Consider the following 27,538-nt stretch of genomic DNA (forward strand, 5'->3'; position numbering starts at 1 on the left):
TCTGTCCTCAGAACAAGACTCCTCGGCAAGCTCTGGCTGGCCTCCTTCAACCTTTTCCTGTCCCTCACCTTCCCTGGTCACATATATCCCTGGACTTCGTCACTTTGTCTGATGGCAACACCACTATCGTCACTGTGGTGGACAGGTTTTCCAAAGCCGCCCATTTCATTCTCCTCCCGAAGCTACCTTCTGCCAAGGAGACAGCCCAGCTCATGGTGCAGCACGTCTTCAGGATCCATGGACTTCCGGTGGACATGGTCTCTGACCGTGGTCCTCAGTTCTCTTCTTGGTTCTTGAAGGCATTCTGCACCCTCATAGGGTCTTCGGACCCCGGCTCCCCGCTATCGTCTTGGGCAGAGGGTATGTCCACTTGGGATCTGCCCCTCCAGGTAGAGTACTGCAAACTTTCCCCAGTTTTATCGGCCCTTTCCCCATCTCCAAGATCCTTAGCCCCTCTGCTGCTTGTCTTCTGTTGCCCCACACCCTCCGTATACATCCCACGTTTCATGTATCAAGGATTAAACCTCTGTCTCACAGTCCTGTCTCCTCTTTCCCTCTGCCGTTCTGTACCTCTTGACACTGCCCTGGATTACTGACCCCTGCCTGCCCTGAGCCTGCCTGCCGTTCTGTACCTTACAGACTTTGCCCTGGATTACTGACATCTGCCTGCCCTTGAACTGTCATTTGCCTACCCCCTATTTTGTAAATAAACTTTTGTTATTTCGAACTGTCTGCATCTGGGTCTTATCCTGATGTCTGACAATAGGTGAACTCCAATCAAGTTGTAGAAACATCTCAAGGATGATCAATGGAAACAGGATGCACCTGAGCTCAATTTCGAGTGTCATCCCAAAGTCTGAATACTTAGATAAATAAGGTATTTTTGTTTTTTATTTTTAAGACATTTGCAAACATTTTCAAAAAAATCTGTTTTTAGTTTGTCATTATGGAGTATTGTGTGTAGATTAATGAGGAAAAATATATAATTTAATACATTTTAGAATAATGCTGTAACATAACAAAATGTGGAAAAAGTCAAGAGGTCTGAATACTTTCCGAATGCACTGTATATTCCAGCATTTTGGATTTGAGATCAACTGTCACCTTTTATTTTAGGGTATTTTCGTTCATATCTTTTTTTACCGTTTAGAAATTAAAGCACTTTATGTACATTATCTAGTCCCCTGATTTTAAGGTGTCGTAAGTATTTGGACAAATTCACTTATAGTGTATTACGTTTAGTATAAAATGTAGTATTTGATCCCATATTCCTAGCACACAATGACTGTATTGTTTTGGTTGTGTTTCAGATTCAATTGTGCCCAGTAGAAAGGAATGTTCAATAATGTATTGTGTCAATTTGGAGTCACTTTTATTGTAAATAAGAATAGCATATGTTTCTGAACACTTCTACATGAATGTGGGTGCGACCATGATTAAAGATAATCATTAATAAATCTCAAATAATGATTACAGAGGCTTGATTACAGAGGCATAACTATCACACCCCCGAAAAAATTGTAACCTCCCCTGTTATTGGAAACGGTGAGAGGTTAGCATGTTTTGTTGTAATCTCTGTTATTGGGAACGGAGAGAGGTTAGCATGTTTTGTTGTAGCCTCTGTTATTGGGAACGGTGAGAGGTTAGCATGTTTTGTTGTAGTCTCTGTTATTGGTAACGGTGGGAGGTTAGCATGTTTTGTTGTAGTCTCTGTTATTGGTAACGGTGAGAGGTTAGCATGTTTTGTTGTAGCCTCTGTTATTGGTAACGGTGAGAGGTAGCATGTTTTGTTGTAGCCTCTGTTTTTGGTAATGGTGAGAGGTTAGCATGTTTTGTTGTAGCCTCTGTTATTGGTAACGGTGAGAGGTTAGCATGTTTTGTTGTAGTCTCTGTTATTGGTAACGGTAAGAGGTTAGCATGTTTTGTTGTAGCCTCTGTTATTGGTAACGGTGAGAGGTTAGCATGTTTTGTTGTAGCCTCTGTTTTTGGTAACGTGAGAGGTTAGCATGTTTTGTTGTAGTCTCTGTTATTGGGAACAGTGAGAGGTTAGCATGTTTTGGTGGCATGGTCTTTGTGCATCTGTAACTCATTTAAATTGGTGGACTAGATGCATAAAGTGCTTTCATTTCTGAACCTAAAATAAAAGGTGAGTTTCTGTACTGTTGCCTCATAAACAACATTTGATCTCAAATCCAAAACGCTGGAGTATAGAGCCAAATTAAACGTTTTCGCTTCACTGTCCAAATAAATGCATCAGGGAGTGTATGTTCAGTCAACATTTCTTCAACTTGTAATTGTAATTTTATTTTGAGATCTGTGTTTTGTGGTAAATGGCAATCCAAGTCTGACAGCATACTTGTTAGATTAATTGTAATAACATATATTTTGAGTGAAAATCCTGTATGTGTTGTGTTCCATATCCATTACCTAGTTCAGGTCCCCATTGACTCTGCCCTACCCAAGAACCTGGTTGATACAGTACGGCATCACATTACTGCATCAGATGAGGTCATCCAAAATCATGATCATACTGCAGTTAGTCAATCAACAACCAAATATTTAATCACATAGTTATAACCATGGTTTTAAATCTGAATATTGATGCAAATACATTCTATGCAGTAAAGGCTTTAGCTAATCCACTCCCTGTACTCCATGTCATGTGCTTAAGAGACTGGCTTTTCTGCCAATCTTCAGTTATGATCATTCTATCATTAATGAACTCGAGAACGGAGGATTTATTCCAGATTTTATCACCCTCACAGCTATCCTCCAATCACAATTATGCAAATTAGAGAACTCCATAACCATTTTTGCTAAAAAAAACGTTTTTTGTTTGTCCAGAAGAAACCAGTGAAGATAGTACAGTTCTTTAGTAATGAGTTTAGAAACTCTGTGAAACCAGCCTGTCAAAAGTTGATAACTCATGCCTAAATTATCAATCAACAATTCCAACCACAAAACGTGCCTAGCTAACAGCCAAATATTTGTTGTTTAACTTTGTTATACATTCTAATTCTATTTGACGCTACACAAATATTAATATTATTTCTGTCACGAACCGGCTCAAAGCGCGTAACAAACAAGGAGACAACGTGGAGATAGGGAATAACAAAATATATTTATTTAACTAAAGTAAACTAAATATAATTAACAATGGTGTGTGTAGTCAGTAATCAGTAGTGTAAGTGAGTGGTTGCGTGCATAAATGTGATAATGAGGGGTGTTGAAAGGTGCAAACAAACGCAAAAATGCCACAATCAAAATCTGTGTCTGAACGGAGAGAGTCTCCTCAATTAATGGGGAAGAGGTGCATTTATCCCGAACCAGACGAGCCCAGGTGTGTCCCATTTCGCTGACGACCCTCCCGGCTCCGCCCACCGATATCCTATTAAGGAAAACAAGAGCAAAGAGAAAGAATTCGACAGACAGAGTGGGAGGGTCGTCACAATTTCCAACAACCAATGAGCAACTCTGCTGTAAATCCAGCGCATAACTTGAACATTGAGATTGCAGAAAAGCCAGCCTCTTTGGCAATGACAAGGAGTGGCAAGTGGAATGTTAGCTAAAGAGACCAATACTCAGACTATGTAAGCCACGCCTCTTCCCATTCAAGGCAAGCCCACATTGGAGGAAGAACCGCCCAGGGCATGAGCTTTAAAAAGCCTTGCTCAGGTAATAAAACACATACTATCCTTTTCGCAAGCAGTAAAGTATGCTGGAGGTGAGTACATAGTCTGAGATATGTCATTTAAACTGTCTTTTGTCCTAGTTTGTTAGTTCCCATACTGTTTTCCATTGGTTTGAAATGACCACATGCTTTATTTGGATTACTTAATATTTACTGCTAGAATAGTCTTTTTCATTGGTTTGCTCAATGCTATGTCTGTTAACTTTCACCGTCTTAGCATGTGGCACATTCAAGAGCCTCACTGAGAAATACACTATATATATATATATATATATATATATACAAAAGTATGCGGACACCCCTTCAAATTAGTGGATTCGGCTATTTCAGCCACACCTGTAACTGACAGGAGAACGGTACCTGCCCCAATGCATAGTGCCAACTGTAAAGTTAGGTGGAGGAGGAATAATGGTCTGGGGCTGTTTTTCATGTTTCGGGCTAGGGCCCTTAGTTCCAGTGAAGGAAATCTTAACGCTACAGCCTACAATGACATTCTAGACAATTCTGTGCTTCCAACTTTGTGGCAACCTGTTTGGGGAAGGCCCTTTCCTGTTTCAGTATGACAATGCCCCCGTGCACAAAGGGAGGTCCATACAGTAATGGTTTGTCGAGATCGGTGTGGAATAACTTGACTGGCTTGCACAGAGCCCTGACCTCAACCCCATCAAACACCTTTGGGATGAATAGGAACATCGACTGTGAGCCGGGCCTAATCACCCAACATCAGTGCCCAACCTCCCTAATGCTCTTGTGGCTGAATGGAAGCAAGTCCCACAGCAATGTTCTAAAATCTAGTGGAAAGCCTTCCCAGAACAGTGCAGGCTGTTATAGCAGCCTAGGGGGGACCAACTCCATATTAATGCCCATGATTTTGGAATAAGATGTTTGATGAGCAGGTGTCCACATACTTTTGGTCATGTAGTGTATCTGCAAGTGCTACATTTGTAGGTGGTAATAATGGTTATTGATATAGCCATTGAACATATGCTTTGCCTTCAATGGTGTGTATTGGAGGGTTTTATTTGTATTTTGTATTTTTTTAGATGGGTGTGAGTCTATGGACCATCCTGCTGTTTGTTCAGACTCTTTGTTTGACATCAGTTGATGCCTACCCCAATGGAAAAGTGACTGAATCCTGTGGGAGTATGATGCCAATACACGGTCATGCCCCCAATACCAGCCACTCTCCCTACACTCTGGCTGTCAATGTCACTAAATTCAGTTCTGGAGATTACATCCAAGGTAATTACAGTTTGGTAATACAAGAGGGGAATATATTCAGCATTTCTTAAGACAATGGGAATAGAAAGCTTCTTAATTGTTAACTCCAATGTATTGGAATGCACGGTATTTCCAAACAGAAGTAAAGGGGTTTGTCAATACATTTCACATGAAAAATCCAGAGGACTAGACATCCACCCCTTTTATCAGCATTTTATTCAATTGGCATTGAAAGAATTGTTCTGGGTCCAACACAAGCACACTCCTACACTGTCATGTAATGTCCCTAGTTACCATATCTGGAACGACATACTTTGAGGGATTCCTGCTTGAGGCTCGGAATGCATCCAATCCAGACTCTGATGCTGTCGGCTCCTTCATCCTGACCAATCCTAAAACCACACAACTGTTGAAATGTGGCCACACTCCGGTAGGCCTACTTACCTTTATGCAAATGGTTTTATTTTAATTTGGCTTGGAATGAATCCTTTACAATGACCTCAGGTTACACATGGCCTCATACTCTACATTTCTTGCAATTTATTTTAGTTATTTTAATTTATTTTTTGTTGCTATTTAGGGTTCAGCTGTCAGTCACACAAGTGATGCCAGACAGACAAAAATCGTGGTAATCTGGAACGCTCCCCAAAACTCACCCGACGCTGTCCAATTTCTGTGAGTGTTTAGAGTCCATCTGCATTCCCTCTCACACATGCATTTACATTACATGCTATGGTCATTTACAATCTACAGCAAAAATGATATATTGAGTTAATGCATTTGTGTTTCTGAATTAAGTGTGACAGTAGTGGCTCATTACAAGACTTTCTGGGTGAAAATCCCCGGTCCTGTTGTGTCTCAGAGTGGGGTAACTCCCATCCCACCTAAACCCACCACACCTTCCACTACCATAGAGACATCAACTCCCTCTGTGTTGCCCAGACCAGTAAGTCATACAGTGCATCCGGAACGTATTCATACCCCTTGACTATCTACATTTTGTTACGTTACAGCCTTATTCTAAAATAGATTAAATTGTTTTTTCCCTCACTGTACAAACAGTATCCCATAATGACAAAGCAAATACAGGTTTAGACATTTTAGAAAATGTATAAAAAAAAATGAATATCACATTTACATAAGTGTTCAGACGCTTTACCCAGTACCTTGTTGAAGCACCAGCGATTACAGCCTCAAGTCTTCTTGGGTATGACGTTACAAGCTTGGCACACCTGTGTTTGTTGAGTTTCTCCCATTATTCTCTGTAGATCAACTCAAGCTCTGTCAGGTTGGATGGGGAGCATCACTTCACAGCTATTTTCAGGTCTCTCCAGAGATTTTAGATCGGGTTCAAGTCCGGGCTCTGGCTGAGACACTCAAGGACATTCAGAGACTTGTTCTGCGTTGTCTTGGCTGTGTGCTTAGGGTCATTGTCCTGTTGGAAGGCGAACCTTCGCCCCAGTCTGGGGTCCTGAGCACTCTGGCGCAGGTTTTCCTTAACCTGACTAATCTCCCAGTCCCTGCCACTGAAAAACATTTCCACACATCATGATGATGATACTGCCACCACCATGCTTCACCGTAGGGGTGGTGCAAGGTTTCCTCCAGATGTGACTCTTGGCATTCAGGCCAAAGTTCAATCTTGGTTTCTCATCAGACAAGAATCTTGTTTCTTATGGTCTTAGTCCTTTAGGTGCCATTTGGCAAACTCCAAGTGGGCTATCAGAAATGTTTTGGTACCCTTCAGATCTGTGCCTTGACAAAATCCTGTCTTGGAGCTCTACGGATAATTCCTTAGATTTCATGGCTTGGTTTGCACTGTCAATATGTGGGACTTTATATAGACAGGTGTGTGTGGCTTTCCAAATCATGTCCAATTAAATTTTCCACAGTTGACTCCAATCAAGTTATAGAAACTAGGGATGCACAATATATCGTGGAACATATTGAATGCAAACATCGGTATCGACCCATTGTCTAGTTTCACACCGATGTGAAAAACCAATGTCAAAGCTGACGTGCATTTGTGACGCCATGTAAAGTTTTGCCCTGCACGTGCAACACAGCATTCCTAACCTAAACCACAATGTCTGCTGTGTGGATGGCGCAGTCAATTGAAAAACTAAGACCATTTCAGTGAGGCAACTCAAATGCAAACTCCATTAACGCCAAGATAATGGAATTCATTGCCCTTCACAACCAACCGTTCTCTGTCGTGGGTGATGTTGGCTTTCGCAACTATTTGAGCACCGGTACACACTAACGTTGCCAAGTGTGCTATTGTTCAGATGTTTCCCTACCGGAGTGACACAGTAATAGCGTCACTGTTATTAGCTTCACAACATACTATGGAACGCCGTTTGGGTTTTTGCGTGTCAAAAAAGATACACGTCAAATAACACTATTTGATGCATTAAATTAGCTTTTAATTTGACACGTTAAATAACAGTTCTATTATAAAATGTTTTGTGTTCGGAATTTGCACATGCAAGCCAAGCGCCACCACTGCTATCAGTAGCACTGTCAAAGCTGTACAAAAGTCTGCACACACCGGCCACGAATGATGTGTTTACAATAGTGTTGGTTGGAAAGCATTACTAGTACCTAGCTAGCACCAATACCAGCCTGAAAACTATGACCAGTAAACTGCAGTAATTTTCACTATTCTTAGGAATCCTTGAGTAAGTATTACTCTGTTGCCCAAAGCTAACATTATAAGCAGCAAGCCAGCTTCATCTGGCTAGTGAACCCGGTCAGGTTGAGCCTATCTGTTGTGAAGCTAGCCACAATAAGGATTAGGCACAATAGTGGAATTTGCAGTTTGCTTCAAAATAAAAGTACCTCTTTGAAAGTGATGCAGGTTCCAATTAGTGGAATCATGCCATATTTAGACTAGACAAGGTTGGAATGTGAAACAAGGAAATGGGCTATCAGTCTACTCGGTGACACCCACAGAACACAACTGAAGAGTTTACGCAAATATTAGTGTTGTAGCTCTTATCACGTGACTGTGATATCACCTCCCCAGTCAGCCTATTGTGTACTGACATTCATATTGCACTGTACAGCTTTGTAGCGAACTATATAGAATGCTTAAAAGGCTGCTGAATTTTAAATATCGGTTATCGGTATCTTTTTGTTGGGGCAATGAAAATATCGGGTATCAAAAATGTCTCAAGGATGATCAATGGAAACAGGATGCACCTGAGCTCAATTTCAAGTCTCATAGCAAAGGGTCTGAATAATTCTGTAATTTTATCATCTTTTAAACCTTTTTTCACTTTGTCCTTATGGGGTTTGTGTGTAGATTGAGGACAATATTCGTTTTTTATCCATTTTATAATAAGGCTGTAACATAACAAAATGTGGGTAAAAAAAAAGGTTTCTGAATGCTTTCCGAAAGCACTGTATAATGGAATATAAACAGTGTACATTACTGTATGTTTTGGTACAGAACCCCCCCCTTCATTCTCTCTCTCTTTCTTTCTTGATGCCTTCTCAGTTCAGCTCAGTGGGTTGTGGCCAACAGAAGTCCTGCCTGTTGGACCCAGTGGGATGTGACCCGGAAAAAGATCCATCGTGCTTCTTCCTGTCGTTCGCCCCCAAGGGTCAGACTGTGGTGTTTGAGCTCAGTGGGCCCTCAGACGGCTACATTGCCTTCGCCCTCTCCCATGACACATGGATGGTAAGTTTGCGTTGGTTGATAACTTGCTAGGTAAGTTACTGTAGCATTTGGCTGTAACTATGCTTTTCCTTCCCTCCTTATTCTGTTGATAGGGGGATGATGACATGTACCTATGTGTGAGGGATGACAGCTTGGTGGATGTGAGCGCAGCTTATGTCAAAGGAAGGTCCTACCCACAGGAGGCCTCTGAGGTGAAACCCCACAGTATGACTTGAATTATGTCTCTTCTATAGACCTACCTGTTAGGGTTCAATATTTTACTAATGTTCCTTCCAGACAATACATCACTTTTGTCCTGGGTAACCCGGTATTTCCCGCCAACCGGAAGCGTCATTCAAAAGCATTATAAATAGGCCTGTCTGGATTTGATTAGGCCTTTGATCGAACTTTCAAGCCTGACGCTACCTGAGCCATACATTGAGCCCTACATTAATAACATTTCATAAGACCATGATTGTCCAATACGTATATATGAAATATAATGGGGCCTATTTGTATGTTTAGTAGGCTGATGCATATATACCTTTCATAACAATTCCCCTGATATTATCCTACCCTCTTTCTCTATTGTTGCTTCATTCCTTACTTGCTTTCAATAGTTAAATGATACCTTTTGATGTCCTTATCTTCAATATTCTAATGACATCCTTGAATGATATAGGACTAGAGTTTGATGCAGAAGGCTTTCACTTCTCTTCACGAAGATTGAATGGTTATGGATTTGAATAGATAACTGCTATAGCCTAGCGCCGTCGTGCGTTCACTCTTCTTTCAAACTACCGGTGACTTCTATTGGCTGCTCTATTTAACATTCAGCAAACAAGACCTTGCGTCCCTCTGAGTAGTTTATTGGTATAAGAAATGCAACAAACAAGTTCAGCAAGCTATTCTAGTCAAGCTTTTCCTGCATGGCTCCAAGAGTTAAGGATTGTTTTTTAAGGAGAGGCAGATATTTATATTTATTTCCTTTTCCTATAGAATGTTCTTACAGATGTGGCCTGGAGATTGGCGGATGGAGTCATTCAGTGTCGGTTTCGTCGACAAGTTCTTGTCCCACAGGACCCGACCCGGTTTAGTCTGGACGCACAGTACTACCTGTTCATGGCATACGGTGAAGCTGAAAACGGTGAGTTGCAATATGGTATGGTTTTGTACCTACCTAGCTTTTATTGTAAACCTCTTAAGCCCTGTTTCCACTGGCACTTACAATTAGTGCCAAATTCGAGCTGTTCAAATGGAATTCTCAAATTCGAGCTGATTCGGGGGGGAAACCTGGACCAGCATAGCCCATTTTCACAACTGGTGCCAGCTCAATTAGAATTCGAGCTAGTGACACCTTTACTATGCAACCACCAGCTGATCACTGCTGGACGCTGACACAAAGTACTTAAGTTAAAAAATAAAAATAAATAAAAAAGTACTTTAAATTGGACCTGTAGTAGTGTGTAGTAGATGTAGTAGTGTGTTGAGGTACTGGAAAGAAGGTCTTCCACACATTTTAATAGCTATATAATTACTGTACAAGGAAGGGCTGTATTGCAAATTGTTTCCTTTATTACATCTGTTAGCAGATTGTCTTTTGCATACATCTACATATCTTTTACACTACATCATAAAATCTAAATGCAAAATGCAACTTCAGATCCGGTTCTTTAGTATCTAAACTTTAGATCTAAGCTCCCTGACTTTACTCTAGTTATCGCCTAGTTCACAAAAAAGTCATGTGTCAGAGTTTTCTGTCGAATGAGGTCAAGGATTTTGTGGTTTATGAGGTTGGATTGTGTCATTGCCCTCGGGGTAAAGTCTCATAACAAATATTTATTTCACATTATTGTTTAATGACACCCACGCTTCCGCAACTGACTACCATGACAGTAAATGTTAAATCAATTCTGTGGTGTATATAAAATATGCTAAGATCTAGTTTGAGACATTCTATCATTTTAGGTGCATTGTGGGAGAAAAAAATAAAGTACTTTTCACCTTAATGACCTGTTTATGATGAGTGACAATATAGATAAGGTTTTGCGGATGAGGGTCTAGAAGCAAAGAGTTTAACGCTGGCTCTGAAATGACTTCAAATCATGCTGTCACACAATAGCGTGCATCCTTTTAACTGTAGGCAATATTTCTATAGATGGAGTCTTCCTGTTATATCCCACTGAGCACAGATGTCAATTCAACATCTTTTCCACGTTGGTTTAACTTAATTTCATTGACATGACATGGAAACAATATTGATTCAACCTTTATGTTCCCAGTGGGATGTCACCTTCACTGACATCTGTATGGCACTCTTGGTGACACATTACCTATATGAGAAGCCTATAGCTACTGTAAGTGACTTGCTGCTAACTTGTCTCTCTCTCAATCCATTGTTTTGAGGCGAGGTGCACAGGCATGACCGCCAACCCCTCATATCCTCACAGCAGTCGGTCATCAACGGCCCAGCAGAGATTCTCAATGGCTCTCGATCGCCACTTCTCATGAAATTTCACAGTGAGTCGACTGGAGACTGAAAATGATAGGCAAACAAATGTAGAATTCTGTAACTACATAAAACCAACATTCAGCTCTATGCGCCATACCAAGTCAATGTCATGTCAGATGGGTCCACAATTTGATACATACAGTATTTCATGACTTTATGATTGGTTTTGGTGTGATTCCCATCTGTAATGCCTGTTATCTCTTTTGTAATATCAGGTGTTCTGATGTTAATTGCCTGGATGTTGGCTGGAAGCACGGGTACTTTCCTAGCCAGCTACTTCAAGCCTGATTGGCCAGAGAAAACATTGTTTGGTCAGAAAATCTGGTTCCAGGTATGTAAACTGATAAACTGAGTTGTATTTACATTGATATGTCACTGCTTAAAGGTGATAAGCATCAACGTGTCCTGTTTGTCCAGGTGCATCGAGGGTTGATGATATTAACAGTGCTGCTTACCTGTGTGGCCTTCACTCTTCCCTTCATCTACAGAGGAGGTTGGAGTAAGGTAAGCTAGTAAACATTAGCACACACAAAATCCCTCTCATTCTGCCTTACACTTGCGATGTTATACACTGCCTTAACCTTGTTTAGCCAGCAGAGGGCATTGCATCTTATTGTCAGATGAGGAGGATATTTTGATTTTTGAGTGCTGTCATGGACCGATTCAACCACATCGGTCTTAGAAATGTTTATGCTATTGACCTCTGAATATTCCCCAAAATGTGCAACCCTAGACACAAAGAATAAATGGTGACTAACAAGTTAAAAAAATAACATGGCTCTATACAGGAAGTACCAGTACTGAGTCGATGTGCAAGTGTACGAGAACTGAGGTAGCTATGTACAGATAGGTAGGAGTAAAGTGACTAGGCAACAGACCGGATAATAGACAGTAGCAGCAGGGAAAGTGTGTGTGCTGGGGTTTAAGTATGTGTGGGTAGAGGCCAGTGGGTGTGCAATAGAGTTAGGTCAAAAAAGTGTCAATGTCGGTAGTCCGGGTAAAAAAGTTGTTTGCTTGCATTGAGGGCTTTAGTGTTTAATACAGAGCGTTTGTCTTTCTGGTGTCTGTCGTCTCCAGGGTGCTGGGGCCCATCCCTACCTGGGATGTACTGTACTAGCCCTGGCTCTCCTTCAGCCTATCATGGCCACTCTCAGACCTCCCCCTGACTCCTCCAGGTAAAGCCCAATTGACTACCAACCATATCACATGGCCATACTCCATACAGCAATGGAAGATTCTAATGCTGGAAATGCTTTGCTAAACTGCTCGTGAACATTATTACATAGACCTCAAACTGAACGGTTTATAATACACACATTTGGTGATATTGAATTAAAATATGTACATTAACAAATTATTTTGATCATAGAATAGGTTAAACAAATGAAGTGCTACCATTACCCATACGCGTAATGGATGGATTGAATCTGGTGCACTAGTTCTCTATCCATTACCATGGCTGTGATATAAGTGTTATTCTATTATTAGCCTGTATTCTTACCACTGATTAGCTGTTCGTTCTTTGCAGGAGGTGGGTGTTTAATTGGCTGCATTGGGGAGCTGGGACTGTTGCTGAGATTATGGCTGGTTAGTCAACCTTCTGGAAATTCTTCTGTTCTTTTAGTACTTTGATAGTCAAGCTAAATAACTTAACACGTACAAATTTTGTCTTATTGAATGTTACTGAGTAGCTAGCTGATGAGGATCACTTCCCATTGAGTAAATCCTGTTTTGTGCCAGGAGTTTTTCCTGACCATGTGACTTTACCAGAAAGGTTTGGGTCCTATCTAACTCGTGGTGCATTCACGGGCTGTCGGAGTTATCAGAAAATATAAGATTTTACTTGAACAACCCTCAAGTCATAATTTCAAGATTTGTTTTTACCTGAGTGGCTGAGTTTCAATTCACCACTGACATCTCACCTTTTCAACCAAAAGATGACGACAAATCAGTTTCACAAACTTATCCATGTGGATAATTAAGGTAGTTTGACAGTATTGTCAAGCTAGCTTACTGTATTAGCAACATTAGCTATCTTTTTTAGCTGACTTCAAAAGCACTTGAACACAATCATATCGGACTTACAACTTCCTTATTGGGAGGTTTCCCACTACCGAGCATGTTAATGCAGCATTGGGCCCTGAGTTTTTCCTGGTCCGGTCACATGGTCAGGGAACTCTTATTCCTTCATGTGATACTCACTTCCTGTTGTGATGCAGTGGCGGCCATGTTTTTGGGGATGGGCCAGCAATCTGTGCTCCTGCCTCACTCCTGGCGTCTGGTGGTTCTGACTGGGTTCCTGGCATGGGTCGTTCTCTTGAGGGTGCTTCTTGGGCTCCATAAAAAAGGCTACGTTAAAACACGTAAGGAATTGGCCTGTTGATCTCCATTAGTTGTGACGTTTGTGAGAACTTCTTTTATAGGTGACATGTTGAATCTTTCATCCAACTTTGTGCAAATGCATTACTTCCATTCTTGCTATATGTCAACTTATTGAATTCTTGAAATGAGCCGTGATTAGTGTATATATCTAGTTAAGACAATGCACATCCTCCCATTTATTTCAACCTTCATAACAGGGTATACAATGCATTCGGAAAGTATTCAGACTCCTTGACTTTTTCCATATGTTACGTTACAGGCTTATTCTAAAATGGATTCCATTGTTTTATCCCCTCAATCTACACTCAATACCCCATAATGACAAAGCAAAAACAGATAAAAAAATAATAAAATGTTAGCAAATTTATATATACAGTATTGAGACCCTTTGCTATGAGACTTGAAATTGCGCTCCGGTGCATCCTGTTTCCATTGATCATCCTTGTAGAAACATCTCAACTTGATTGAAGGGTACCAAACGATGTCTGCAGCATTGAAGGTCCCCAAGAACACAATCGCCTCCTTCTTAAATGGAAGAAGTTTGGAACCACCAAGACTCTTCCTAGAGCTGGCAGCCCAGCCAAACTGAGCAAGAGAACCTTCTCTGCAGCATTCCACCAATCAGGCCTTTATGGTAAAGTGCCAGACAGAACAGTGCCAGACAGAACCCACTCCACAGTAAAAGGCACATGACAGCCCGCTTGGAGTTTGCAAAGGGGATAGGGTATAGTTTCCTGAATTTCCGCCTGACTGACGTGCCCAAAGTGAACTGCCTGTTACTCAGGCCCAGAAGCCAGGATATGCATTTAGAAAACACTTTAAAGTTTCTAAAACAGTTAAAATAATGTCAGACTGTAACAGAATTGATATGGCAGGTGAAAACCAACCAGAATTTGAGGTCCCAGGCTCTTATAATGGAAAGCTATTTGCAATTCCTATGGCTTCCACTAGATGGCAACAGTCTCTGTTCAAGGTTTCAGGCTTGTTTCTTAAAAACGAGCAAGAATTGAGTTTTAGGGAAGAGGGCACCGGAACAACATCAGTCTTTTGGCTAATTACTAATTTTACTTTCCTATTGAACATATTACTTTTTGTATGAAATATTATAGTTTATTTACATTTTGGGGTACCTGAGGATTAAATAGAAACGTCATTTGACTTGTTTGGATGAAGTTTAGCAGTAGCTTTTTGGACTGCATGTTGAACGAGTAGATTACTGAAATCGATGGCGCCAACTAAACTGACTTTTTGGGATATAAAGAAGGATTTTATCTAACAACGATCATTCATGTTGTAGCTGGGACCCTTGATTGCAAAAGGGAAGATTTTCAAAAGTAAGTGATTTATTTAATTGCTTTTTGTGAAGCCTGTGCTGGTTGAAAAATATGTTGATGTGGGGTGCCGTCCTCAGACAATCACATGGTATGCTTTCGCTAAAATCGGAGTTAGATTAACAAGAATTCAAGCTTTTAAATGATATAAGATACTTGTATGTTTAATATTACGATTATTTGAATTGCGCTCCCTCCAATTTCACCGGATGTTGTCGACAGGTGTCCCGCTGGCGCGACGCCTATCCCTATTTTTGGCCTGGATGCCAAGCATCATGTCTGGAGGAAACCTGGCACCATCCCTACGGTGAAGTGTGGTGGCAGCATCATGCTGTGGGGATGTTTTTCAGGGACTGGGTGACTAGTCAGGATCGAGGGAAAGATGAATGGAGCGAAGTCCAGAGATCCTTGATGAGAACCTGCTCAGGACCTCTGACACTTCACCTTCCAACAGGGCAATGACCCTAAGCACACAGCCAAGACAACGCAGGAGAGGCTTTGGCCCAGCCAGACCCCGGACTTGAACCTGGTCAAACATCTCTGGAGAGAGCTGAAAATAGGTTTGCAGCGACACTCCCATCCAACCTGACACAGCTTGAGAGTATGTGCAGAAAAAAATGGGGAAACTCCCCAACTACAAATGTGTCATACCCAAGAAGACTTTAGGCTGTAATCGCTGCTAAAGGTGCTTCAACAAAGTACTGAGTAAATGGTCTGAGAACGTATGTACTGTAAATATGATATTAGTTTTTTTTATACTGTATACATTTGGAATAGGGTATAGAAACATATATTTTTGCTTTGTCATTATGGGGGTTTGTGTAGATTTGAGGGAACTATTTTATCAATTTTATAATAAGGTTGTAATATAACATGTGGAAAGTCAAGGGGTCTGAATACTTTCTGACTGCACTGTATGTGTTAATGGCCCATATGCTATATTCCTTGAAGGTAAACATTCTTTTCCTGTTAGGATTTTGTGACTGCGTTTCCAAAGCGAGTGACACTGATCAGCAGAGGATTCTTGCTGACGACTCAGACGGCAGCACTTGGGTAAGGCCATAAGCACAGATTTAAGGGTTCTCTGAAGGTTAAGTCATTTGAAGTGTAAAGGCCAGTAAGAATTCAACTTTGAAGCCAGATGTAGTTTTAAGGCTGTCATGACAGATTTGTGCAAAATGCCAGTTTGTATTTGTCTATCATATGTGGATAATATTGTGCACTTTTGACAACTGAATATAATGGTATCCTTTTTTTTTTTTTTCACAGGATGCATGGTTCAAAATCGTTGCCCTTCTTGCCTTTGTTATTGGGAATAGTGGGTTCCTGATCAGCTTCATTTACACCATCAGTGGATTGTGATGAATCTGTGAAGGGCCATCCCATGGTACATGACAACTCACTGGCTGTTAGAATGGTGGAGGATCTGGATTCTTATTCAGATCCAGGCCACAGGCAGATCAAAGCGCTGAACCAGATCTAAAGCTATTGATGGAATGATAGGGAATATATATAAAAATACTGGATAGATTATCTGTTTCACACATCAAAAGTATTTCTGCACTATTGATTTTGCACTAATGTTCTTATCCCAACTTCTCAGGGAAATGCAGTTGTACACTCAGCAGCCAGTTTATTAGGTATACGGTCCCGTTCACCAAAAATAGATCGCTCCTACAGACATTGAGTCACGTGGCTTAGACTTACTGTAAAGCAGACAGGCATCGAGCACAGGGGGCTGCTGAGGGGAGGACGGCTCATAATAATTGCCTGAACCGAGCAAATGGTATCAAACACATGGAAGCCATGTTTGACGTATTTGATACCATTCCGCTAATGCCTCCAGCCATTACTACAAACCTGTCCTCCCCAATTAAGGTGCCACCAACCTCCTGTGGCATCGAGGCATTCAGTTACTGTTCGATTGAACATTCAAATAGGCAAAACGAGTGACCTAAGCAACTTTGAGCGTGGTATGATTGCCAGTGCCCGGCGCACTGGTACCAGTATCTCAGAAATGACCGCCCTCCTGGGCTGTTCACACACAAGTGTCTAGGGTTTACCGAGAATGGGGCGACAAACAAAACATCCAGTCAGAGGCAGTCAAAATATTGCCTGGTCTGACATCCTGGTTCCTGTTGGGTCATGCTAATGGCAGAGACAGGATTTGGCATAAGCAGCAGAGTCCATGGTTTCATCGGTACAGGCTAGTGTGGGGAATGTTTTCCTGGCATACGTTAGGTCCCTTGATACCAATTGAGCAACAATTGAATGCCACAGCGTATCTGAACATTGTTGCTGACCAAACTCAATAGCATCTTTGGGATGAGATGGAACTGGCTGTTCGCAGCACGAATGTACCGCCATCCAATCTGCAGTAACTCTGATGCCTTCACGTCAGCATGGACCAACATCTCTGTGGAACATTTCACACCTTGTAGAATCCATGCCCCAAAGAAGTCAGGCTGTTCTGGGTGCAAAGGGGGGTCTGACCCAGTACTAGATGGGTGTACCTAAAATGTCCACTGGGTGTATAATGCATTTCAATATCTCGACACAGCCTTGCCCCTTGAGTTCATGTTTATTACATTTTACATCTGAAGTGTTGCTGAATATATGTAAGGGAGAATGCACAATTTATTCCCACATTCTTAATGAATAATTAAATTCACTTTGTTTGAATTATTATTATGTGCGGGTCAGTTATGTTTCCAAAACAAATGATCCTGTAGTATAAACAAATGTGATTGTTAAATAAATAACTTTCCAAATGTAACTATCCCTTCCTGTGACTGTACATTTTATTGGAATTACAGCTAGCTTCCCAATCAACACACTGACAGGCACACATTTCTAGGTAACAGGAGGACACAGCCAACTATTGTCCTTAATGTCAATCCAACTTTATTTTGGTGTAGCATTTTCAATTGAGAATAACAAACATTCTCCATGAAACAACATAACACTTAAAATGATAAAGAATGCCATTTAAACGTTAAAGTATTAAGCTTGGCGTTTTGTGCTAGTCTAGCAAGTAATACTAGACCAACTGCAACCCAAAAAATATCACATTGTGAAGGATTTTTTTAAAAGTCATAATTGAAAAGGCATCTCAAAATGGCAATGTTGGGTCAAGCTTTGAATATACTATAAGTGGCTATCATATTAAACACAATGAAGTTAATTATGCAGGTAGTCATACATTTTAAACCAGCGATCTTTTTTTTTTTTTTTAAGTCTACCACGTTTCTCAATATTCTTATAGCCTTTTAATTTAAAGTCTTTTTAGAAGAAAATACAATACAAAAATGCAATAAATATCTTTATTTTGAATAACCAAGACAGTACTTAAAAATGTAAAAATCTTAACCGGACAATATAACGTACTCGTCACCTTAAAGCATCTGGTAGTCCATCTATCTTCATTAAATTGTCATCTCTTACAATTTCATTTACATATTTTTGTTTCACAACTTTAAAGCTACAGTACTGGTAAATAATATATTCAAGCTGTATCAATAGCAGAACTGGAAAACATCTAGAAAAGTTCAGGAAGTTGGCATCTGTAGTATAACACGGTATTATTCTGGTTTGATGTTCATTACTCTTGTTCATGGTTGACAAATAGTCCTGCCTCCCATCTCTGAGCCATGGCATTCTTTTTCCTTGGTCCTGGGGAGAGGGATTCTGGGAACTGGGGGAAAGAGTTTCACCTGTAAAACTGCATGCAGTTTCCAGTTTCAAGGTGAAAATGGATGGTGATTAAAATGGTTAATGGCAAAATATCGGAAAATGTAATGAACTGACTTAAACATGAGCACATGAAATGTTATTTAATGAGGCATTCTGACTACATTTCGTGAGGCAATCAGATGACAAAAGCATTAATCTAGCCTGGTCATGTTTGGCAATTTGACATGACAACAGCACAGGGGAATTGATCAAGCACACACATTTTATCAGGTGACTAGGCTAGCATCTGTTTTTTACACAAATTCTGTTCATCTTGAATTATTATTGGAGGAGATAGGAGACATACCCTATGGTCACATGACAGGGTGGAGCGGTCCAGCTTTCGAGTCCTTGATGGTGATGAAGGGGAAGACACACATTTCAGTGGCACTTCTGGAAAAAAGAGAGAAAGAATTAATACTCATTCATTCATATGCTTAGAGACATATCATGAATTTGGACTAATTGGGAATGAGAAGCTCAGGATATTCTAAGTATGCTCTAAGTCTAAGGCAGGTAAGATGAAAAGATCAGCTGTTGAGTCAGAAAAATACAACTAATGATGCAATGAAAACACAACACAGCTACAAACCACAAACTCTTTTCCATAATGACCATGTGTAACAGTGTTCCTTCCATCCCTCTCCTCACCCCTACCTGGGCTCGAACCAGGGACCCTCTGCACACATCGACAACAGTCAACCTCGGAGCACCGTTACCCATCGCTCCACAAAAGAGCAAGGGAAACAACTACTTAAAGGTCTCAGCGAGATCTGTCACCGAATGAAACTCTATTAGCGCGCACCCCGATAACTAGTTAGCCATTTCACAACGGTTACACATGCACATCATTGTTAATCAGCACATACCTGCTTTATCAAAGCTCAGGTTATCAAGGAGGTTGGGGGACACCAGGACGGTGTCGTACTTCTCCCTGGTCTGCATCTGGCTCTTCTGCCTCCTCCACTCCTCCTCCCTCTGCTTCACCATCTTAATCTCCTGGTCCACCAGGGACATGGAGCTCCGCGAGCGCAGCTTGAAGAAGGGGTTGTTGACAAATGTGCTCTCCTGGGTCTCCTGGCAGGAGGCCGAGCTCAGGCAGAACTCAGAGGCACTCCGGATGATCAGGTTGGACGTCTCCAAAATGATGACATTGGCTGACGTCTCCAAGGGCCACTCACTGTACCTGCTGGGCCCCGGAGATAGCAAGGATCCCCGGGTGCGGTGCCTCGGGCTGGTGGGGTAGGAGTCCGGCTCCAGGATGATAACATTTTGGGCGGTCATCTCATGGTAGGTTGCACCCCTTGGTGTGGGCGATGGGGAGGTGGATATGGAGACGGTTGGGGTCTTTGCGTTGGGAGACCTCAAAGGCCTGCATCCGGGATCACTAGACTCAAACATCTTCCGTTTCTCTTCCACCTCATGGCAAAGGCCTTTGCCGTACTTGCCGGGGTAGAGAGTAGTTGGTCGGGTTTTGGAATGTGCAGATGATTCTCCAGCTTGACCCTGTTTGGCAATCTCTCTTTCACGCCTGAAGTTCTCCTCACGCTCTATGGTCTGTCGTATCTCCCGTTCGACAGGGTTGTCTGAGTCCTCGTAAAGGGACCTGTAGCTGAAGTCATCCATACCTGAGTCTTCTGAACATGGGCTGAACTGAGTGTGTTGAAAGTCACCAAGGGCAAGGCTGTCAATTTCGGGGTCCCTCCTGGGTCGGTCAATGTTCCTGACGGGTGTGTACATGGCGCTGTGACCTCCCTGGCACGTCCCCTGCTGTCTGACAGTGGGCTGGTGGACCTGGACCTCTCCTTGGGTCTGCTCCTCCATTTGGCGCCACTGCTTCCGAACCCCCTGGAAGTCCACATGCTCTGTACTAATGTTCTTGCTCTTCATTTCTTGTATCACACAGTAGTCTTGAGGAACCTTCTTGTCGGGGTCACAGCTTGCAGAAGAGCTTGCAGATGTAGAACGACTCACTTTGCGAGTCCTGCCTTGGCTGACCTCTTCTTCATCCTCTGGAATTTTGGATAAGCCCTGGAACTTGCCAGAGGACATGTCTTGGATCTCGCATTCTGTCGGGCAATCGGGTTGTTCAAGAACGCAAGGACTATCTCCAGTTTCACCTTTGGCCCACTTCTCTGCCTCCCCTGCGGCTCTGTCCTTCTCGAGCACCTCTTGAGCATTTCCATCACAACCTTCCTCCTTGTTGACTGTAGAGGCAAAAGTGGACCTCCACTGGTCGTCAGCCTCGCTATCTGATGACACGATGGCCATTTCTACCTGGAGACAGTCACTCAGGTCGTCTCGGTCAAGGTCGTGACAGGACCCTGTTGAGACATCTGAGGAGACCTCCTCTCGGATGCGCTGCTCCAAGATGGACTCTTGTGTCACCGTCACTTCTGATGGAGAAGAGTTGCCCAGGTGACCTTGTGCAAGCAGGTCTTCCACCTTACAAATGGATTCACTACCAAATATACTTGAGGAGTTGAGTAACTGTGTTAGACTGAAGTCATTTCGTCTTGTCTCAAAGTTGTGAGTCTCCTCCTCCTCTCTCTTCACCTCACCACTTTCATCATCTTCGTCTGGTTCATCCACTGACGTTTTTATGTTCTCTTTTGTTCCTCTGTATTCTGCAAAAGGTTCTCGGTCACATTCTTCCTCGCTTTCGCTAAGCAGGCGTCTCTGGTCCTCGGTTTCCCCAGAATCCATTTTATAGTCTGTTAGGTTCGCCATATCTGAAAGCTGGCTGGTCTCCATGGCTATGGCCCCAGAGTGGGATTCTTGTTCTTTTTCTTTTTCTTGTGGAGTGTCGCTAGCACTGCAGCCCTCAATCACTTCATTCCCCTTTATCGTCTTCACTCCAGCTGTGGCTCTCTATGGAAGCCAAATAAAACATTATCAGAGGAGAACAAGAGGGACAGAAAAAACACGACTTCTATGAATACATCAATTAACCTGTCTTGGTATGAGGTATTTCTATCAGTTTTCTTCCTTCAATGGCTCTTTTTGAAGTGTGGTGGTGAGTGGAATTCTTTACATATTACATCTCAAATTAAGAATGCTTTTTATTTTTATTTTTATTTAACCTTTATGTAACAAGAGAATAAGAACCCCTATACCAGCCAGTACCCTCGGTTCGGTGTAAAAATGTAAGAATTTAATTCCAGAACGCTATATATCAATTTTCTGAAATGTTGGTAAATTAACCTTTTTTGTTTAAATGACAGACATGAATTTGTTTGAAACCTATGACTAGATGGTTTCATTTCAGAGAGACAAACGGCCACATTTAGTTGCAAAACAAGATATATACACCTCACTTTTACAGAGAAAGTGTCACTGCAAGGTTTTACACTATGTGGTGGAATCATTGTAATCAAAAGGAGAGACTTTTAGATTTCTTCAAAACAATCAACTTTATTATTTAATTACTATTTAATACAGTAATGGAGCTGGTCGGTAATCACCCCTGGAGGTGATCACTGCAAACTCAATGAGCTGGTTCGAGCCACAGCATTTTATAGCAAAGTCCACCCTCCTGCAGTCTACATGACAAACAACAGATGTATGGAATGGGTCACAAGGTTAAGATTTGTATGAAAGGTATTTATAAGTCACAGCAGACAGTATCTGCTGTAAAAACAGTTCTCATTGTGTAGAGACCAGGGTCTCCATCCTGGAGCCATCTCCCCCTGGTACCCCAGTACAGAAACATTAACTCATGCTCTGGAATGCAGTATCACCCAAAGACATCGTAAACCTTCTAGAGGCCCATCCTCAGTAGAACACCCACAGATGAGCGTTCTAACAACCCCTTATTCTGTTGCATAAAACAGCCATTTGATGCAATAACAGCCTTATAACATAATCTTGTAATTTCTACCATAACTGTCAAATGTGACTCATTTCAGGAAACTAGGCATATGTCGCAAGTCACGAAATTGAACGTTAATTTTTTTATTATCAAAATGCGTTTTTTGGGCTGAAATGCCTTCTGGAACATTTGACCTTTCATGTGCCTTAATTACAAAGTTGTATGTGATCTGTAAATACGAATAAAGTTGTTAACAACCCCATGTCATCATTAGATGGGGAAAAACAATCTATTTAATAAGTTCTTTAACTTCTTATGGCTGCAATCCCTCTACTGGGATGATATGACAACAGCCAGTGAAAGTGCAGGGCGCCAAATTCAAACAACAGAAATCTCATAATTAAAATTCCTCAGACATATATGTGTCTTATATAATTTTAAAGGTAATCTTGTTGTTAGTCCCACCAAAGTGTCCGATTTCAAATATGCTTTTCAGCGAAAGCGCTACAAATGATTATGTTAGGTCACCACCAAACCACAATAAGCACAGCCATTTTTGCAGCGAAAGATTGCTTTCACAAAAAGCAGAAATAGAGATAAAATTAATCACTAACCTTTGATTATCTTCATCAGATGACACTCATAGCACTTCATGTTACACACTACATGCATGTTTTGTTTGATGAAGTTCATATTTATATAAAAAAATCTGAGTTTACATTGGCGCGTTACATTCACTAGTTCCAAAAACATCAAGTGATTTTGCATAGCCACATCGTTTCAACAGAAATACTCATCATAAATGTAGATAATACAAGTTATACACATGGAATTATAGATATACCTCTCCTTAATGCAACCGCTGTGTCAGATTTCCAAAAAAACTTTACGTAAAAAGCACACCATGCAATAATCTGAGACGGTGCTCAGATTTAACAACATTACTCCGCCATGTTGGAGTCAACAGAAATATGAAATTACATCATAAATATTCCCCTACCTTTGATTATCTTCATCAGAATGCAGTGCCAGGAATCCTAGTTCCACAATAAATCGTTGTTTTGTTCGATAATGTCCATTACTTATGTCCAATTAGCTAATTTTGCTAGCATGTGTAGTACACGTGTCCAAACACTCGCGCAGATGCAGGCAAACATCGGACGAAAACTTCAAAAAGTTATATTCCAGGTCGAATAAACTGGTCAAACTTAGTAGAGAATCAATCTTCAGGATGTTGTTATCATATATATCCAATAACGTTCCAACAGGAGCATTCTTTTCAGTCTCTATAAGTAATGGAATGCATGACGATATCATGAGGAAAGTGCGTGACCAAGAACTGGCACTCTGCCAGACCACTGACTCAAACACCTCCCATCCGGTCCCACAACACAGCATAAGCTTCATTCCACGTTCTACTGACTGTTGACATCTAGTGGAAGGCGTAGGAAGTGCAAACAGATCCATATATTACAGGGAATTGAATAGGCGATGACTTTAACATCGACCACTCTCAGAATTCTCACTTCCTGTTTGGATTTTTCTCAGGTTTTTGCCTGCCATATGAGTTCTGTTATACTCACAGACATAATTCAAACAGTTTTAGAAACTTCCGAGTGTTTTCTATCCAATACTAATAATAATATGCATATATTAGTAACTGGGACTGAGGAGCAGGCCGTTTACTCTGGGCACCTTTCATCCAAGCTACTCAATACTGCCTCTGCAGCAATAAAAAGTTACGAGCCTATGTAACGGATGTGAAATGGCTAGCTAGTTAGCGGGTACGCGCTACTAGCGTTTCAATCAGTTACGTCACTTGCTCTGAAACCTAGAAGTAGTGTTGCACCTTGCTCTGCAAGAGCCGCGGCCTTTGTGGAGTGATGGGTAACGATGCTTCGTGGGCGACCGCTTTTGTGGAGCGATGGGTAACGACGCTTCGTGGGTGTCAGTTGTTGATGAGTGCAGAGGGTCCCTGGTTCGCGCCCGTGTCGGGGCGAGGGGACGTACTAAAGTTATACTGTTACACCTAGTTGGTTTAGCCACAGAAAAAGTCAGGAACCTTCCCGCTAGCCATGATTGGCAGAGATAATGAATGGGCTGGACATGCTGAGCGATGAGTTTCGGATTAGTCTACCGTGTAGCATCTTCTGTCTATAAAATGAGCTGCTCGTTATGTGTAATCCTTTCTACTGCAGTTTTTTTTTGAAAGATATAACATTAGCCATGGAGAACTGCAAATGTGCGCTCAATAACATTGCTGCACTGAATTTATCAGGCGCTATCGACAAAGGTCAGTGGGAAAAAGTTGTGATGGACTACTTTCAGGAGGACGATTCTTATGGCATTGCACACGGTCAGTGTGAACCAGAGTGACTTGACACAATGAGCCAAGCAAGCTGTATAAACAAAACAGAAATGACACAGGACGTCTTATTTAATGAAAGGGGTCGCAGTCTGTCGTGAAGCGTTCATCCATGTATACGGGTAAGAGTCTAGCTACAGTTTCAGATATTATACATTTCTAATTTTGTCAAAGTTGTTTTCATTGCAAGTTAAAGCTCACTATTAGCTAGCTAGGTAACGTTAGGTGGCTGGCTCTCTAGCTAACATTATGTGTATCTGTGTAGTTATAATATCTCAGAAAGCCAATTACATTACTACTTATAGCCTAACGTTAGCTAGTGAACCAGCTAACATTTAACCTATTAGCTAGCTATAACAATCGGTTTGTATTGCTAGTACTCTGTGGATTGGGATTATGGTTCATTGTTTAGCTAGATAGCTACATGTCTAAACAAAAGACTCCACTTCGCCAGATGATTACATGACCCATCAAGTTATCCAGGAGTGTCTGACGGTGATTACGGCCATCTATTGTATAATAATGCTAAAATATTTGTATCTGGAATTTGTCTTTCAGTAGAACACGCCTGACTGTCCTCCACCAGTCATACAAGGAGAATGGTCTAATGCCTCCCATCAAAAAGAGAGCTGGCCCATGCAAGCACAGGTTACACCTGAAGCATGAGGACTTGCAGCAAGTTGTGAACTTCAACAACTACGCAAAGGATAATGCAATAGTATTACCAGGACGCATCCCAGGACACAAACACTTTGGTGGAAAGCTGGTGCCATCTTGTGACAATAGCAGTGGTGTGGCGTCTCTACAAGGAATCGATGACAACACTTGGTATGTAAAGCATAAACAACACATTTGATTATTTAATTGACCTCCAACATGATTGGCACTACTTTTATTGATCTCACATTATTTGTGTATTTTCCAGAGGTACGAATACTCGGGCTGTCTTCCTCCAGGAATCTGTGGAGAAAATTGCTGCGCCACATCTCAAGCACTAATCCCAGGACAGAGATTGTGAAGGACAGCACTGTGACAGGGGTCAACATCCCACAGCTGGTTGGACTGGAGGATGGTACGGTGCTGGTGGAAAGCGATGGTTGGCAACAACAGCTGACTCTGCACTTCAGGCCGCTGCCACAGATCAAGCAGTACCAGCACTTCAGGTGAATATCATTTTTGTTGCATTGTATGAGGTTATTCTTGTTATCTAAACTTGAACTGATGTTATGCAAGGTTGTAATGTCTTCTCAATTTGTTTAGTTATTTCCTGTTTTACAGCTTCGATGCTCTGGAGCCTGGTGTTGTCGCCAAGGAGCTTTCGGACTCAGTCGAGACCAGGTTTTAGCTGCTGTGCAATGCTGACATCCTTCCTCCCATATATGGTCTGCCTGTACAAGCACCACCTGGACTGGACACAGCTTGACAAACATATATTTTTGAAACAGGCTCTCCAAATATAGATTCCCTTGTTCATGTGTGGTTTGGACAGACCAGTTCATCACTGGGGGTGAGTTCCCAGTCATCAACACTATCTGCAGTGCCTCTATTCACATGACTCTCTCCTAACACACACGCCATACGTTGCTCCTACTATTTATTTTGTTATCCTGCTGCTCAGCCACTTTACCCCTGATTGTATGCATATAACTACCTCGTCTATTACCAGTATCAATGATATCGTTATTGATATTGTTCTTGTACATACGGTATATTATTTTTGTTCTTTCTCTACTGGCATTGACACTTGTTATTTTTTCTTTATATTGACACTATCTATTTTTGATATTGCTAATATGCAAGTAACCATTTCGCTGCACCGTTTACACCTTCTGTAGAGACCTATCCACTTAGCAAGATCTGGCTCTGGGTTATAGAATTTATTTCACATGACCCATGAATTTAGACAAGTGTGTCTGGGTAAGCGTCATCTAATATTTATCAAATATTTTTATTTGGACACTTTCTGTTTACCTGGAATTTGTACTTATTGTAGGCTACTACTTTTACCACTTTTAGTCTTACTCTTGTGAATCTTAAAGAGATGGGTGGGGCTGGTTTAACCTCTTGACGCTAGGGGTCAGATTATTATTATTATAATTTTTTTAAATAACGTTCCCAAGGTAAACGGACTATTTCTCAGGTCCAGGTCGTAGAATATGCATATAATTTACAGATTAGGATAGAAAACACTCCAAAGTTTCCAAAACTTTCAAAATATTGTCTGTGAGTATAACAAAACTGATTCTGCAGGCGAAAACCTGAGAAAATCTAACCCAGAAGTGATTTTTTTTATCTGTGTTTCCTGGCCCGTCTTTCTTCCATTTAAAGGGGTATCAACCAGATTCCTTTTCCAATGACTTCCTCAGGCTGTGACCAGGCTTTAGACATAGTTTCAGGCTTTTATTTAGAAAAATTAGCGAGATTTTTCAAAACTAGTCAGGTGTCCTCTGATTAGTTCCTGCGCGCGAGAGGGTAGCTCTCCATTTTCTTTTTCTCTCTTATTGAATAGGTTACGGTCCGGTTGAAATATTATCGATTATGTTTGTTAAAAACAACCTGAAGATTGATTATAAAAAACATTTGACATGTTTCTACGACCATTACGGATACTTTTGGAATTTTCGTCGAACGGAACGAGGCTTTGGTTTTCTGAACATAACGCGCAACCCAAATGGCGTTTTTTTGTTATAAAAGTAATATTTATCGAACAAAAATAACATTTGTTGTGTAACTGGGAGTCTCGTGAGTGCAAACATCCGAAGATGATCAAAGGTAAGCGATTAATTTTATTGCTTTTCTGACTTTCGTGACCATGCTAATTTGGGGCTA

At 41.4% G+C, this 27,538-nt stretch overlaps 2 protein-coding genes across 2 annotated transcripts; one reads left to right on the forward strand and one right to left on the reverse strand.

The window, feature by feature from the left end:
• Window positions 1-3,622: 3,622 nt before the first annotated feature.
• Window positions 3,623-16,306, forward strand: frrs1a (ferric-chelate reductase 1a). Its single transcript, XM_023976941.2, has 16 exons — window positions 3,623-3,724; window positions 4,735-4,933; window positions 5,203-5,342; window positions 5,493-5,587; window positions 5,711-5,858; window positions 8,415-8,597; window positions 8,690-8,788; window positions 9,576-9,723; window positions 10,983-11,096; window positions 11,304-11,419; window positions 11,506-11,592; window positions 12,166-12,263; window positions 12,617-12,675; window positions 13,308-13,451; window positions 15,775-15,854; window positions 16,071-16,306. Exons 1-16 carry the CDS (start codon window positions 3,716-3,718, stop codon window positions 16,161-16,163), a joined length of 1,812 nt encoding a protein of 603 aa, XP_023832709.1. The 5' UTR covers window positions 3,623-3,715; the 3' UTR covers window positions 16,164-16,306.
• Window positions 16,307-17,693: 1,387 nt separating this feature from the next.
• On the reverse strand, window positions 17,694-21,400 carry LOC111956531 (uncharacterized). The gene is made up of 3 exons (XM_023977003.2): window positions 19,403-21,400; window positions 18,841-18,926; window positions 17,694-18,495 (listed from the first exon to the last, which is right to left on the reverse strand). Exons 1-3 carry the CDS (start codon window positions 21,285-21,287, stop codon window positions 18,403-18,405), a joined length of 2,064 nt encoding a protein of 687 aa, XP_023832771.1. The 5' UTR covers window positions 21,288-21,400; the 3' UTR covers window positions 17,694-18,402.
• Between the last annotated feature and the right edge of the window lie 6,138 nt (window positions 21,401-27,538).

Source organism: Salvelinus sp. IW2-2015, linkage group LG32 (assembly GCF_002910315.2).
Source record: "Salvelinus sp. IW2-2015 linkage group LG32, ASM291031v2, whole genome shotgun sequence".
NCBI classification, from domain to species: Eukaryota; Metazoa; Chordata; class Actinopteri; order Salmoniformes; family Salmonidae; genus Salvelinus; species Salvelinus sp. IW2-2015.

Bases quoted from the DNA above. Each gene is read 5' to 3' on its own strand.
- LOC111956531 (XM_023977003.2), bottom strand. From the start codon at position 21,287: ATGGAGACCAGCCAGCTTTCAGATATGGCGAACCTAACAGACTATAAA. The intron at 18,927-19,402 runs GTATGTGCTGAT...TCTTTTTTCCAG, and splicing joins CCTGAGCTTTGATAAAGCAG to AAGTGCCACTGAAATGTGTG. The intron at 18,496-18,840 runs GTATGTCTCCTA...TCTTTCCCCCAG, and splicing joins CCCTGTCATGTGACCATAGG to TTCCCAGAATCCCTCTCCCC.
- frrs1a (XM_023976941.2), top strand. The intron at 11,593-12,165 runs GTAAGCTAGTAA...TGTCGTCTCCAG, and splicing joins ACAGAGGAGGTTGGAGTAAG to GGTGCTGGGGCCCATCCCTA. The intron at 12,676-13,307 runs GTTAGTCAACCT...GTTGTGATGCAG, and splicing joins TGTTGCTGAGATTATGGCTG to TGGCGGCCATGTTTTTGGGG.